The sequence below is a fragment of the Artemia sp. Qi Xiang Cuo genome, chromosome 8 (genome assembly GCF_049724085.1).
Source record: "Artemia sp. Qi Xiang Cuo chromosome 8, ASM4972408v1, whole genome shotgun sequence".
Lineage (NCBI taxonomy): Eukaryota > Metazoa > Arthropoda > Branchiopoda > Anostraca > Artemiidae > Artemia > Artemia sp. Qi Xiang Cuo.
In genome coordinates this window covers 47,648,962-47,661,849 of record NC_142801.1, presented here as the reverse complement: position 1 = coordinate 47,661,849, position 12,888 = coordinate 47,648,962, and the positions used below count along the sequence as shown (strand labels likewise).

The window sequence follows — 12,888 nt, the reverse complement described above, 5'->3', positions numbered from 1 at the left end:
AGGAGTAGCGGTACATCCCGATGAAAAAATATATCCCTAAAATTCACCAAACTTTGGCATCTAGTCATAAAATGGTGCATCCCATCCCCAAACTCCCCGCAGAGGGGCAGGCACACCTACTTCCCAAGCCATCCTCATCATAAGACTGTCAGTATCATATACGCAGTGGTATGCATTTTGCCTGCGCCTGCAACCAATACCTAAGAGTTCTTTAAGGTAGATTCAGCTTCAAATAAAACTCCTCTGCATCGACATCTTTAATCTGTCTATAAAAATGCAGGCTACTAGACTTTTCCAGACCCGTTAGCCAAACCTGAATCTCTTGGTCCCGAAGGCAAACTTACCGAGGAAATCTTCAGGTTTACCTAGAGGACCCTGCCCCTCATTCCATGTCCACAATAAATACATGACAACACATGAGTTTGGTAAAAACAACTTCAGATTTTTGCAGGTTGATTCTGAGTCACTCGTATTTTCCTAGTCCGTGAAACAGTAATGAAAATCCCTTTGACCACAAGAAAATGATGCCAATATTATGTTCCTTACAAGGTTTGTTGACATTTCTTATGTATTTGCGGGGAATAAACATGGCTTAGAATTTTTATAGCCTAGATATGAAAACCAACGACTTTCATTAGTTGACGTAGATGGAGAGACATAGTAATTTCTGCTTCTGATCTGTAAACATAATTTTATACCGTAATCTGCTATTGGAGTACTGGCAGCAAAAATATCACAGAAACTGGTCCAAAAATATCTATGTAACCAAGATGTGCCGATGATTGCACAAACCTTCCATTTTTCTGAAGGTCTCAGGGGCTTCTTGTGTCCGGTTCTAAGCCAGCTTAGAACCAGCTTCTTGTGTCCTATACTGGTATCCGGGATCATTGCTTTTCCTGAGGCCAAAATGATTTCAATGATTAAATGAACATGAAAATTGGAACTTGGAATGTTAAGACGTTAAAAAATAACTACCGTATCGACATTTTGACTGACGAATTCAGATGATTCGAACTGGACTTATTAACAGTTTCAGAAACTCATATCCCAGGGGTAGAAAGCTTGAAATTAGGTCATATAGAATTTGTTTATTCAGGCAGGAAGGATAGGGTACATAGACAGGGAATAGGGCTCATGATGAATAAGGAAGCTGCCAAGTCTTGTTTAGGCTGGGAAGGTATTAATAATAGAACACTAATTACTCATTTCATTACTAAAAAGCTCAGGGTATCAGTTATAGTAGTATATGCCCCTGTAGAACCGACTGACGGAGATACTAGTGACTCAGATTAATTTTACTTACAGTTACAAGAGCGATTATACAGGGTCCCAGGTAGAAATATGTTGTTTTTATTAAGAGATTTGAACGCCCAGGTCGGTACAAATAGGGATAGATGGTACCCTAGCCTAGGTAATTTGGTTTAGGAAAAGAAAACAGTAATGGCTACAGACTGCTGCAATTTTGAATGTATAACAATTTAGTTATAACCTATACGATGTTTGGTCATAAAATGACCCATAAGTTACCACGATATTCACGTGATGGTAAGACAGCAAACCTTATTAATTATGTTATTGTTATTATGACTGGCAGGATCAATACAATATACTATGGTATATAGAAGTGCTGTTATTGATGCTAAAAGTAAAGATCACCATCTGGTAGTGTCTAGGGTTAATTTAAAGCTGAAATTTTCGGAAGGGTAACTACGTACCGAGAAGCTATTGACTCCAGGATAAGAATTTGGGAGAAACTTTCCAGGAACAGTTGAATACTAAACTAGAGAATTTAAAATTTGACAGCGTGGAAGATGGATGGAATAATTTTAGGAAAACAATTTGTGAAGTTGCTGATGGTGTCTTAGGGAAGAAAGGTAGGACCGCAGCTAGGAATATTACTGAAAATTCCTTATGTTTAATAAAGAGGAGAAGGGGCTTATACAAGAATTATCTGAGTGATAAATCATATGAAAGCAAGAGGAATATAAAGAAAGTGGAGAAAACACTAAAATATGAACTAAGGAGGTGTGAAGTGGAGGCCATGAATTAAATTGCAGAGGATATGAAAGATGCAGCTAGACGGCATAATAGTAAAATATTGTACTGGCATATTAATAAATTGAGAGAAAGTTGTCAATCTGGATTTGTTCCAGTTGAAGATAGGAACGGGACCACAATTAATGATAAGGAAAGAGCTAAAGAGAAATGGGTAGAACATTTTGAGAATATGCTGAACAGACAACGAGTTTCAGGAAAAGATATAAAGGAAAATGAAAACATGCGTGATACCTTGGATGAGAAAGAAGATTTGTTTTGTGTGGAAGAATACGCGACAGTACTAAAAGGATTTAAAAATAATAAGGCTCCAGATGCTGATAGTGTGTGAATGAGGTTCCTAAATATGGCAGCTCTGAAGTTAGAAACACGTTACTGAAGATTATGAATAAGATTTTTGAAAAAGAGGAAGTACCTGGGGATTTTATCAAAACCTTAATTAAACTACAGTATAAATGAGATGGTAAGAGTGAGTGTGGTAATTATCGAGGCATTAGTCTGGTCTCTATAGGTAGCAAACTACTCATTAATATGATACTTTTTATACACTTTCGACCCCCTACCATGCCCATCATTTCCTAAAACACTTCCAATCAAAATTTTGAGCTAGCCATTTTGTTCAACGTAGTTGAAAGTTCCGGAAATTATGTCTTCAAGGATGACAAATCCCCCCAGCCCTTAGGGTAAGGGTTATAAGTTATACCCTGTGGGCATATAAGGTTGCAGCTACCTTCCCCCACACACACACGTTGTATTGTCCCAAAATTCATCAAATAGAAATTTAGATATACCCATTTTATTCAAAATAGTGTAAACTCCATATAACAAGGCTTTTGGGGTTGAAACAAACCCCGAACCTGTAGGCAAGGGCTGTAAGTTATGCCACGGGGGCATTTAAGGTTTTAATGGAAGTATGGATGCATAAATTTTAGAGGAGGCTCACTTGGTTGAAAACGGGAAGTTCTAGTTCCCTTTTAAGAGTCAAAGTGATGGAGGGTAGCAAGCCTCCCCCCCAACCAACCACCTTCACCAAATGAATCGGATTAAAATTGTGAGATAGCAATTTTGCTCAAAATAATCCAAAGAACATATAACATTGCCTCTAGGTTTGACACAACCCCCTAGTGCCCTGGGGATAAGTTTGTAAGTCACCTTGTGGGGGCATATAAGGTTTTTATGGATTGGGTGGTCGTATAAACTTCAGATGGGGGTCTCTTGATTTGAAATCGGAAGCTATGGTACCTTATTTAAGAGTCAAAAGTGATTTGAGAGCAACCAGCCCTCACCCACCCTCATCATTTCCCCAAAGGCTCCGGAAAATATTTCTTTGAGGAACACAATCCCTCCCCTACCTCTCAAGGCAAGGGTTGTAAGTTATGCCACGGGGGAATATAAGGTTCTTCTAGAATAGGGGTAGTCGTATATGCTTCAGAGGGGAGTCATTGGATTGGTCATATGAATTTCTAGTGACCTTTTTAAGAGTCAAAGTCAACACGTCGTCTTTTTACCAAAACACATCGAAGAGAAAATTTTGATACAGTAATTTTATTCAAAATAATCCAAAGATCATATAACAAGGCTTTTGGGGTTGGTACAAACCACCAGCAACTAGGGGTGAGGGTTGTAAGTTGTGCCGCGGAGTATTTAAGGTTTTTATGGAAGGGATGGTTCTTTAACTTTAGAAGAGGCTCATTTGGTTGAAAAGTGGAACTTCTAGTTTCTTTTCAAGCGTTGAAAGCGATGGAGGGCCTTTAACCCCCCCCCCCGTAACACTCTTTTCTCTAAACGCATCTGATTGAAATTATGAGATAGTGATGTTCAAAATAGTCCGAATTACATATAATAAAGCCTCTTAGATTGACACAGCCCCCCAAAGCCCGGGGATAGGGTTGTAAGTTATACCATGAGGGCATTTAAGTTTTTATGGAATGGGCGGTCATAAAAACTTCAGATGGGGCTCATTTGATTTGAAATTGGAAGTTATAGTGCCCTTATTAAGAGTCAAAGGGATTTGAGAGCATCCAGCCCCCCCCCCCTCCAGGCTCATTATTTTCCTTAACACTTCCAATCAAAAGTTGGAGATAACAATGATGTTCATCGTAGTTGAAGGGTCCGAAAATAATGTATGTGAGGAAGATCCCCCCCCCCCTACAGCTCTCAGGGCAAGGGTTGTAAGTTTTGTCCTGGGGCCTATAAGGTTCTTATTAAAAGGGTGGTCGTTTATGATTTGCAGGGGACTCACTGGATTGGTAATCAGAAGCTCTAGTGCCATATTTAAGATTCAAAGTTATCAGAGGGCAGCTACACCCCACCCCCCCCCCACTCACACACGTAGTATTGTCCCAAAATACATCTAATAGAAATTTTGATATAGCCATTTTATTTTAAATACTGTATATTCCATATAACAAGGTTTTTGGGGTTGAAACAAACCCCCAGAGCCTGGGGACAAGGGTTTTAAGTTATGCCCCGGGGCATTTAAGGTTTTAATGGAAGTAATGGTTGTATAAACTTAGAGGAGGCTCACTTGGTTGAAAACGGGAAGTTCTAGTTCCCTTTTAAGAGTCAAAGTGATGGAAGGCAGCGAGCCTCTCCCCATCTAACCCCCTTTACCAAACGAATCTAAATAAAATTGTGAGATAGCAATTTTGCTCAAAATAGTCCAAATAACATATAACAAGCCCTCTAGGGTTGAAACAACCCCTCAGTGCCCTGGTGATAAGGTTGTTAGTCACCTGGTGGGGGCATTAAGGTTTTTATGAAATGGGTGGTCGTATAAACTTCAGATGGGGGTCACTTGATTTCAAATCAGTACCCTTTTTAAGAGTCAAAAGTGATTTAAGAGCAACCAGCCCCCACTCAAACTCATCATTTCCCCAAAGACGTATGATTAAAATTTGGAGATAGCAAATTTGTTTATTCTAGTCGAAGTTTTCCGGAAAATATGTCTTTGAGGAACACAATCCCTCCCCCACCTCTCAAGGGAAGGGTTGTAAGTTATGTCCCGGAAGCCTACAAGGTTCTTGTAGAATAGGGGTGGCTGTATATGCTTCAGAGGGGAGTCATTGGATTGGTAATACGCATTTCTAGTGCCCTTTTTAAGAGGCAAAGTGATCTGAGGATAGCTATCCCCCCTCAATACGTCGTTTTTTCCCGAACACATCGAAGAGAAAATTTTGAGACCGTCATTTTATTCAAAATAGTCCAAAGATCATATAACAAGGCTTCTGGGGCTGGTACAAGCCACAAGAGACTAGGGGAGAAGGTTTTAAGTTGTGCCACTGAATATTTAAGGTTTTTATGGAATAGATGGTTGTTTAACTTCAGAATAGACTCATTTGGTTGAAAATTGGGATTTCTAGTTCATTTTTAAGCGTCGCAAGTGATGGAGGGCACTTAGCCCCCCCCCCCGGTAACCCCTCTTTTCACTAAACGCATCTGATTGAAATTATGCGATAGCGATTTTGTTCAAAATAGTCCGTAGAACATACAATAATGCCTCTAAGATTGACACAACCCCCCCAGCATCCGGGGATAGGGTTGTAAGTTACACCATGAGGGCAAATAAAGTTTTTATGGAATGGGCGGTCATAAAAACTTCAGATGGGGCTCATTTGATTTGAAATTGGAAGTTATAGTGCCCTTATTAAGAGTCAAAGAGATTCGAGAGCATCCAGCCCCTCCCCCCTCCAGGCTTATCACTTCCCTTGACACTTCCAATCAAAATTTGGAGATAACAATGATTTGGACCTTCATCGTAGTTGAAGGGTCATAAAATAATGTATGTGAGGCCCCTCACGCCCATCATTTCCCATAACAAATATCCAAACAAAGTTTTGAGACATCAATTTTTTTAGCATTATTGAAAAACTCAGTAATTTTGCGTTTGGGGATGTCAACCCCTCCCCCCCCCCGAGGTCTCAGGGCAAGGACAGTAAGTTGTGCAATTTGTTCATTGTTTACATATAGTATATGTTATTGAAAAAAGCTATGCATGTTTGACTTCTACTTTCACAAAATACGATGGCCATAACAAGTCTTGTGTATATGGATTGTCAAAAGGGTGTCCCTCAGGAATGACAGGAATGTCCCTCAGGAATGAGGGAGATGATTAATTGACCAAAAAGGCAATATTTGCACGCTACTACCGCTACAACTACTGCTGCTTCAACTGCTACTACCACTACTATCAGTAAAGCTAATACTTCTTTAGCGAGTACTACTAAGCCTGAGGATATTGAAAACAATATCTGAGGAAACGCTGAGGGGAAATTTGAACTAAAACAAAGCATATTATGCATATACAGACTGCTGATAGGGGCGTATCAGCAATACTTTCGGAGCGGCTTATCATGCCAAGAGGAAACTTTAGGGGCATCATGAGCGGGATGCTCAGTTGACCAAAAGGCTAAATGTAACTGTTACTACTGTTATTAATACTGCTGCTACTACTGTTACTACTAATAATTATGTACCATTACTGCTACTACTGTTCCTACTACTATCACTACAACTATGATACTAGTACAATTAAGGCTACACGTGTGAGCCTTGTAGGCAAGGCTACAAATTTGACAGAAGATTGAGGGGGAATTTGAACAAAACCAAAAAACACTATGCGCATGTAGATTTTTAAAAGTGCGTATCTCAAGAATTGATTTGGGTATTAAGTTGAATCTGTCGCGGAATACTTAAAGGGAAAGATCTACTGACAAAAAGGTAATATATGCTTGTCACTACTAAAACACTAATACCACTACTACTTTCCCTTATGTTGCTACTGCTACTGAACTGCTCCAACTACTACTTGAATTACAACAACTTGTAAGTTTTAGAATATTAAGGTGAAAAGGGTGTCAAAAGGGGTTCACAAGTGCAAATCAACAATATTTTTGGAACGGTTTAACGTGTCAAGGTAAAACTTCCGGGGCATCATGAAAATGATGTTAATCGGACCAAAAGGCCATATGCGCATGCTACTACCGCTAATACTACTGCTGCTACTACTGCTATTATTACTGCTAATACAACACTAAAACTGTAACTACTTTTACTATTTGGCTCTATGTCTTTGGCTAAATCTATGAAGGTAGAATTTGAGAGAATATTGATGGCAAATTCGAACTAACAAAAGAGACTATGTGCATTTAGATTGTCAAAATAGTGTATCTTAACAATTGGTTTGTGTATTAATTTGGAACTCTCGGAGAATACTTAAAGGGGATGAAAAATTGACCAAAAGGCAATATATGCACACTACTACTAATACTACTACTACTGCAACATTTACTAGTTCTACTACTGCTACTATTATTGCTCCAATTACTGCTTCTATCACAGCTACTTGTAAGGTTAAGGGTATTAAGATGGAAATTTTAAAAAGTTATACGACTATACAGGTTAAAAACAGAGCAAATCAACCATATCATAGCGATGGCTAATTGTATTAAGTCGAGTAGTTATACTATTACTGTGACTACTATTACAACAATGCCTAAGGGTGTGAAGCTGAAATTTTCAGAGGATAGTTCTGAAAATTTCTGTTGTACGGATGACAACCTGCCATCCATACGCATGTAGTCAAAAGGGCATATCAACAATATCTTAGGAACAGTTTCGTTTGCGAAAATAAAACTTACAACGCTTGTTGTGGGGGATGTTGAACTAACCAAAAGACAATATTTGCATCATAATATTACTGCTTCTACTCCTACAGCTACAACTACTGCTTCTAATATTGTTACTTTTGCTACTACTACTGCTACTAAAGCTAACACTACTACTATTAACTCCACTCCTACTGCTACTACTATAACAACTGGTGCTACTAATACTACTAATAAATCTAAGGGTATTAAGGCGAAAATTTTGGGCAATATTGTAACTGTACTAAAATAGATCGAAACACACTATGCTCACATAGGCTGTCAAGAGGACGTATAAACAATGCTTCAGGACCGGTTGGTGGTGTTAAGTTAAAAATTTCATCGCGTATTGAAGGGGATGTTGAAAAAAATGTGCTACGTGCATACTGCTACTAATGCTACTACTGCTACTACAACTATTGCTGCTACACAAGCTATGGGTATTAAGGTGAAGCTTTCAAGGCAAATTTAGGCGGATGATGAACTAAATAAAAAAAAACTATGAGCATCTAGGTTGCCAATAGGGTGACAACATAATATCACAATAACGGCTAAAATTATGAAGTTAGACCTTTCAGGGTAGGTTGTGACAGATTTTGAACCAGCCAGAAGACACTATGTGTATACTTTTGATACTACTTCTACGGTTACTTTGACAACTGACACTTAAGGACATTAAGTTGAAACGTTTATGGGGAGTTTCAATTAAACAAAAAAACTATGCGCATGCAAGCATTAAAAGGACATATGAGCAATATCATAGGCAGCACAGCTCTACCATAGCAAGTAATACTATTGATAATTTAAAGGAGCTAAATTGGTTGGAAATTCAAAGTTCTATTACCCTTTTTAAGAGTCAAAAGTGATTGGAGGGCAATGAGCCCTTCTCTTTAGCTCATAATTTTCCAAACACTTTCAATAAAAATCTAAGACAGCCATTTTGTTCATCATAGCTGATCGGTCTTGTAACTGTATCTCTTGTGCTATTGCGTAGTTCAACCCCCCACAGTTATGCAATTTGCCCATTATGTTTAAAAACTAAATGTTGCCTAAAGATTAAATCAAAATGCACTGTGTTAATGCTAATTCCCAATAAGACATCTCAGCAATATCCCACAGAACGACTGAGGGTATTATGTTCAAACTTTCGGGGCTATTTCTATTACTACTTCTGCTCTTAAAATTTAACCAAATCAAAATCATGTAAGTGTATCCAAGCTGTAAAAGAGCGTAGACAGTTTTTTTGCGAATGGTGTCAAGTTTTCTATTTCAGGTAAACTAGAGGAGGTATGAAACTAAATTAAACACTGCTATTTGTGTCCAGATTCTTAAAAGGGTGTATATTGTTAAAAATTGCTGAAAAATTTTCTCCATACAAATAGCAGGCCAAACTACAAAGTCTTAAAAAACAAAAAGACTTATACTATTATTTTCTTTTTTCCCTGAAAAGACTGTCGACATAAAACGAACAGAAATTAAATAAAAAAAAACTTTTTCCACAAATTAAGTTTTTTGAAGAAAAGTAAAGAACTCCATTGAACCAAAAATGAGCAAAAATAAAATCAAATAGTGTAGCAAGCGTAAAAATACCACAAGTCAGCATCAATAAATAAATGAAACCCAAAAGGAACAGAAATTAGGCTACAATAAATAACCGAGTCAAACTCAAAACAAGAGGAAATTAACATGAGTAGGCTCATAACCCTGTGCCTTCCCAAGGCCAGAACATAATTTGCACTTTACTGAAACAAATTAAATATGTTTTACTTTTATAATTTCAATAAATTAAATATTATTAACATTTTGATTAATAAATATCAGTATTTGTATATTAAACTGACAATGCAAATTCACTAGTGTTTTTTTTCAGTAAATTTTTTTTTCAGTAATTCTTTCCTTTTAAAAGCATAACTTTTAAATTCCAACAGCTAAATATTACGTTAAAAAACGTCACTTTGGTTTGTATGAAGTGCTGTATTTAGTTTCCGTAAAGTGCAAATGAATACCTAATTTCCAAGGGGGGTGGGGCACATTCTTGATTTAAACATATGTGGGACGACCAGTAACTTAGCTTAAAATTTTGATACGACCTTCGACATATCGAATTTTAGTATTTTTTAAATCTATTCCATTCAAATGTATAGAAAGCTAAATAAAACTTTCAGAAGTGCAATCGAGTAGGCCAGACTATGTCAGTCAAGCTTGAATTATAAGACTTTTCACTCAGTCCGCTTATTTCAAAAAAGGAATTAAAGTTGGATATGAATTTTTTCGAATTCACGAATTTAAGGAAATACCTAAATACTGCTTCAAATGCCGGTCATATGATCACTTTCAAAGTGCTTGCACCAGCAATGCTCACCTAGTAGTTTGCTCACATCAATAGTGTTCATGCATGCTAAAGAAAAAGATTTAGACCATCTCCCTATTTCACTTACTCTTACACTTAATATAAACCTTGCAAGTATTTGTGAAGTACCCCGATCTTCTAAATGCTTTGAAAAAAGTAATTGGAAGAAAATTGATGTCACTGTATATTTTTACACTAACAAACCTGCTTTCTGCCAAACGAGTTCCATATCATCTGCTCCAGTGCTCTATACTAGTGAATTCTAAAAAGGACTTGGATTGCTTTTATTATCAAATAATTAAATGTCTAAAAGATGTCCAGGCAGTTGCAGTGCCGCTGCAACGTGTTAGTTGTAGTACGCAAAAACCTATTTGGTCTTTAGATCCTAATTTAAAAACTTTAAAAAATAAAGCAAAGCTTTGGTTAAAAGTACGGAATGAATCAAATAGACCGCCGTGTGGAATTGTATCTGACCTTAAACGTTAGACGCGCAGTGAGTGTAAAAAATATCTTAAGTCAATGCGTTATCGTGGTATGGATTTTCCAGTGTCAAGAGAGAATGGCGAAAAGTTGTTAATTCTGAGCTGATTAGAAGTGATATGCCAAGTAGTGATTTTCTTCCTGCATCTGCTTGACATGACCATTACTCTTCTATTTTTTTTTAATGTTATTTACCGTGTGCATTCTTTGTATACTCATTCTCTTTCTGCTATTTTTAGTACGCCCCTATCTCAGCGTCTTTGTATTCCCATTTATCCGTAGTTGAAGCGATTAAGAAATTTAAATCAGATAATATTGATAATGATGGTATATGCAGATTTCACCTTTTATTAGATTGCTCCCCCCCCCCCCATATTGACCATCTACACCTACTTTTCCAGATGTGAATTTGTACTTCTAGTGTACCGGAGAGTTTTTTTGTGTGGTACTGTTTCTTCAATTTTAAAGAGGCGAAATTCTCCTTTAGTTTTCTCTTCTTACCGACCTGTTACTGTCTCTTACACTTTTAGTAAAGGTCTTGAGCATGTATTACTACCTCTTGTGACTAATAATATGCTTGAGAGAGATAACCAGTTTGGATTTAAGCCCGGAGTAGGTTGTCAGCATGCACATCGTGTATTATCTTCTTTGCTCCTTGAGAAATTTTGTAAGGGGAGTATATATCTATGTGCTTTAGATCTATCAAAAGCTTTTGATAGTGTAAATCATAGTCAGCTTTTTTCTGCTCTTCGTGGTTACGGTGTCAATCTATCGGTTATAAGGCTTCTTCGTTACTGGTACTCTAATTCTTTTCTTCGGCTGAAATCGGCACCAGCTTCTATTATTAAAGTGAAAAGAGGTTTAAGGCAAGGTGGAGTTTTATCTCCGATCGTATTTAAATTATGTATTTCAGGAGTTCTGGCAAAAATATCGGCTACCTATTTCTCTGATTTTTCTGATGTTTCATATCTTGCCTATGCTGATGACCTGCTTCTTATCCTCTGTTCAGTGTGGGTTAGAAATAAATAATAATAATAATAATAATAATTGGTGATATTTGAAGCAGTAAATGTAGTTTCTATCATATGTAAATAAAAACACTAGTCTTTCGAGGAACAGGAGATGCGGTATTTTTTGGTTCGTTTTAAAGCTTACTTCATCACCTTTTACAGTTTTTATGCGTAATACATTTGACTTCCTTATTCCACCAATTTATGTTCATTTCAAGTTTGACTTCTTATATAAGCCAATTTCTGCTCGTTTTAAATTTTAACATTACTATTAATTTTCATTGAAAAACAATGTATTTATATGAAATTGTCACGACAATCAATATTTGGGCAAAGACTTACCTAAATATGATTTCCATAATTAAATGAGGGGTATATAACAAACCTTTAATTTTTAGCTCTTCTAGAGATGTTACAGTGACAGCTTTTCTGTTAGAACGAGATGCATCCCAAACTTTACAGGCTTTCTTAATGCGTTCCTAAAACCAGAAATTAAGTTCATCTATAATATACGGTTTAAATAGGAACTCACTCATAAATTCCATAAATTGTGTGAAAATAGACTGTACTGATATATCATGCGAGTTCAAAATCATAAACTATAATTTTTACCGTGTAAAAAAAAACAGTACCTGCAACACACAAACGGTAAGTGTATTATAATTAATAAGTTTTCCGTGGAAAATAGGAACTGGTTTGGTTTCAGCAATGTAAAATTAAATAATAATACATAACGAGTAGACTGCCGATCCCAGTCAGTGCAGTTGGAGTGATTACTATACATGGACCAATTGAATCAAAACATTTTTTTTGCAGAACATGTATTTTGGATTAGTGCCACCAAGACGTCCTTCGATGAAGACATTGAGATGACAGTATAGCCCGATTTCTGATACAGCCGCTTTCTACTCTACTCTACGATGAAAGTTTTTTACTAGTGTACAGAAATACCAATTTAGCTTTCCCAATTATATGTTTCTCCCATGTGCATTATTTTTAATGAAAAAAGGGGTTCTATATATGTCCATTGGCCTTTTAAACTATGTGACAATAGTTTGTTATGCTATGCTTATCAAACAGTTCGTTGTAACGAACTGTTAGTGCGCGGCTCAATAGTACCCGAAACTCTAAAAAACATAATTCTGATATCGATAGATATATCAAAAGAATTGGCTTATTTTGCTTATTTAAAATATATATGATTCATTAAGTTTAGTGATATTCATTAGGAGCTGCGTACCTAAGAAAATTTGCCTGATTTTCAAAACACCCCCTAAAAGTCCCCCCTAAAAGTCGAAGCCCCTTTTAGGGGGAACTACCCCCTAAAAGTCGAAGAATCTTAGTGAAA

At 36.9% G+C, this 12,888-nt stretch overlaps 1 protein-coding gene across 5 annotated transcripts in view; it reads right to left on the bottom strand.

The window, feature by feature from the left end:
* Window positions 1–12,888, bottom strand: part of LOC148949492 (uncharacterized) — a 151,991-nt gene that overhangs the window by 111,836 nt on the left and 27,267 nt on the right. For all 5 annotated transcript variants that reach the window (XR_016142087.1, XR_016142088.1, XR_016142090.1 and 2 more), the window contains exon 2: window positions 11,926–12,019. Coding sequence is in view for 2 of the 5 variants with exons in the window: in XM_089092991.1 (XP_088949117.1) it covers window positions 11,926–12,019 (94 nt within the window). In the remaining 3 variants the exon portion in view is untranslated. The remainder of the gene's footprint in view (window positions 1–11,925; window positions 12,020–12,888) is intronic.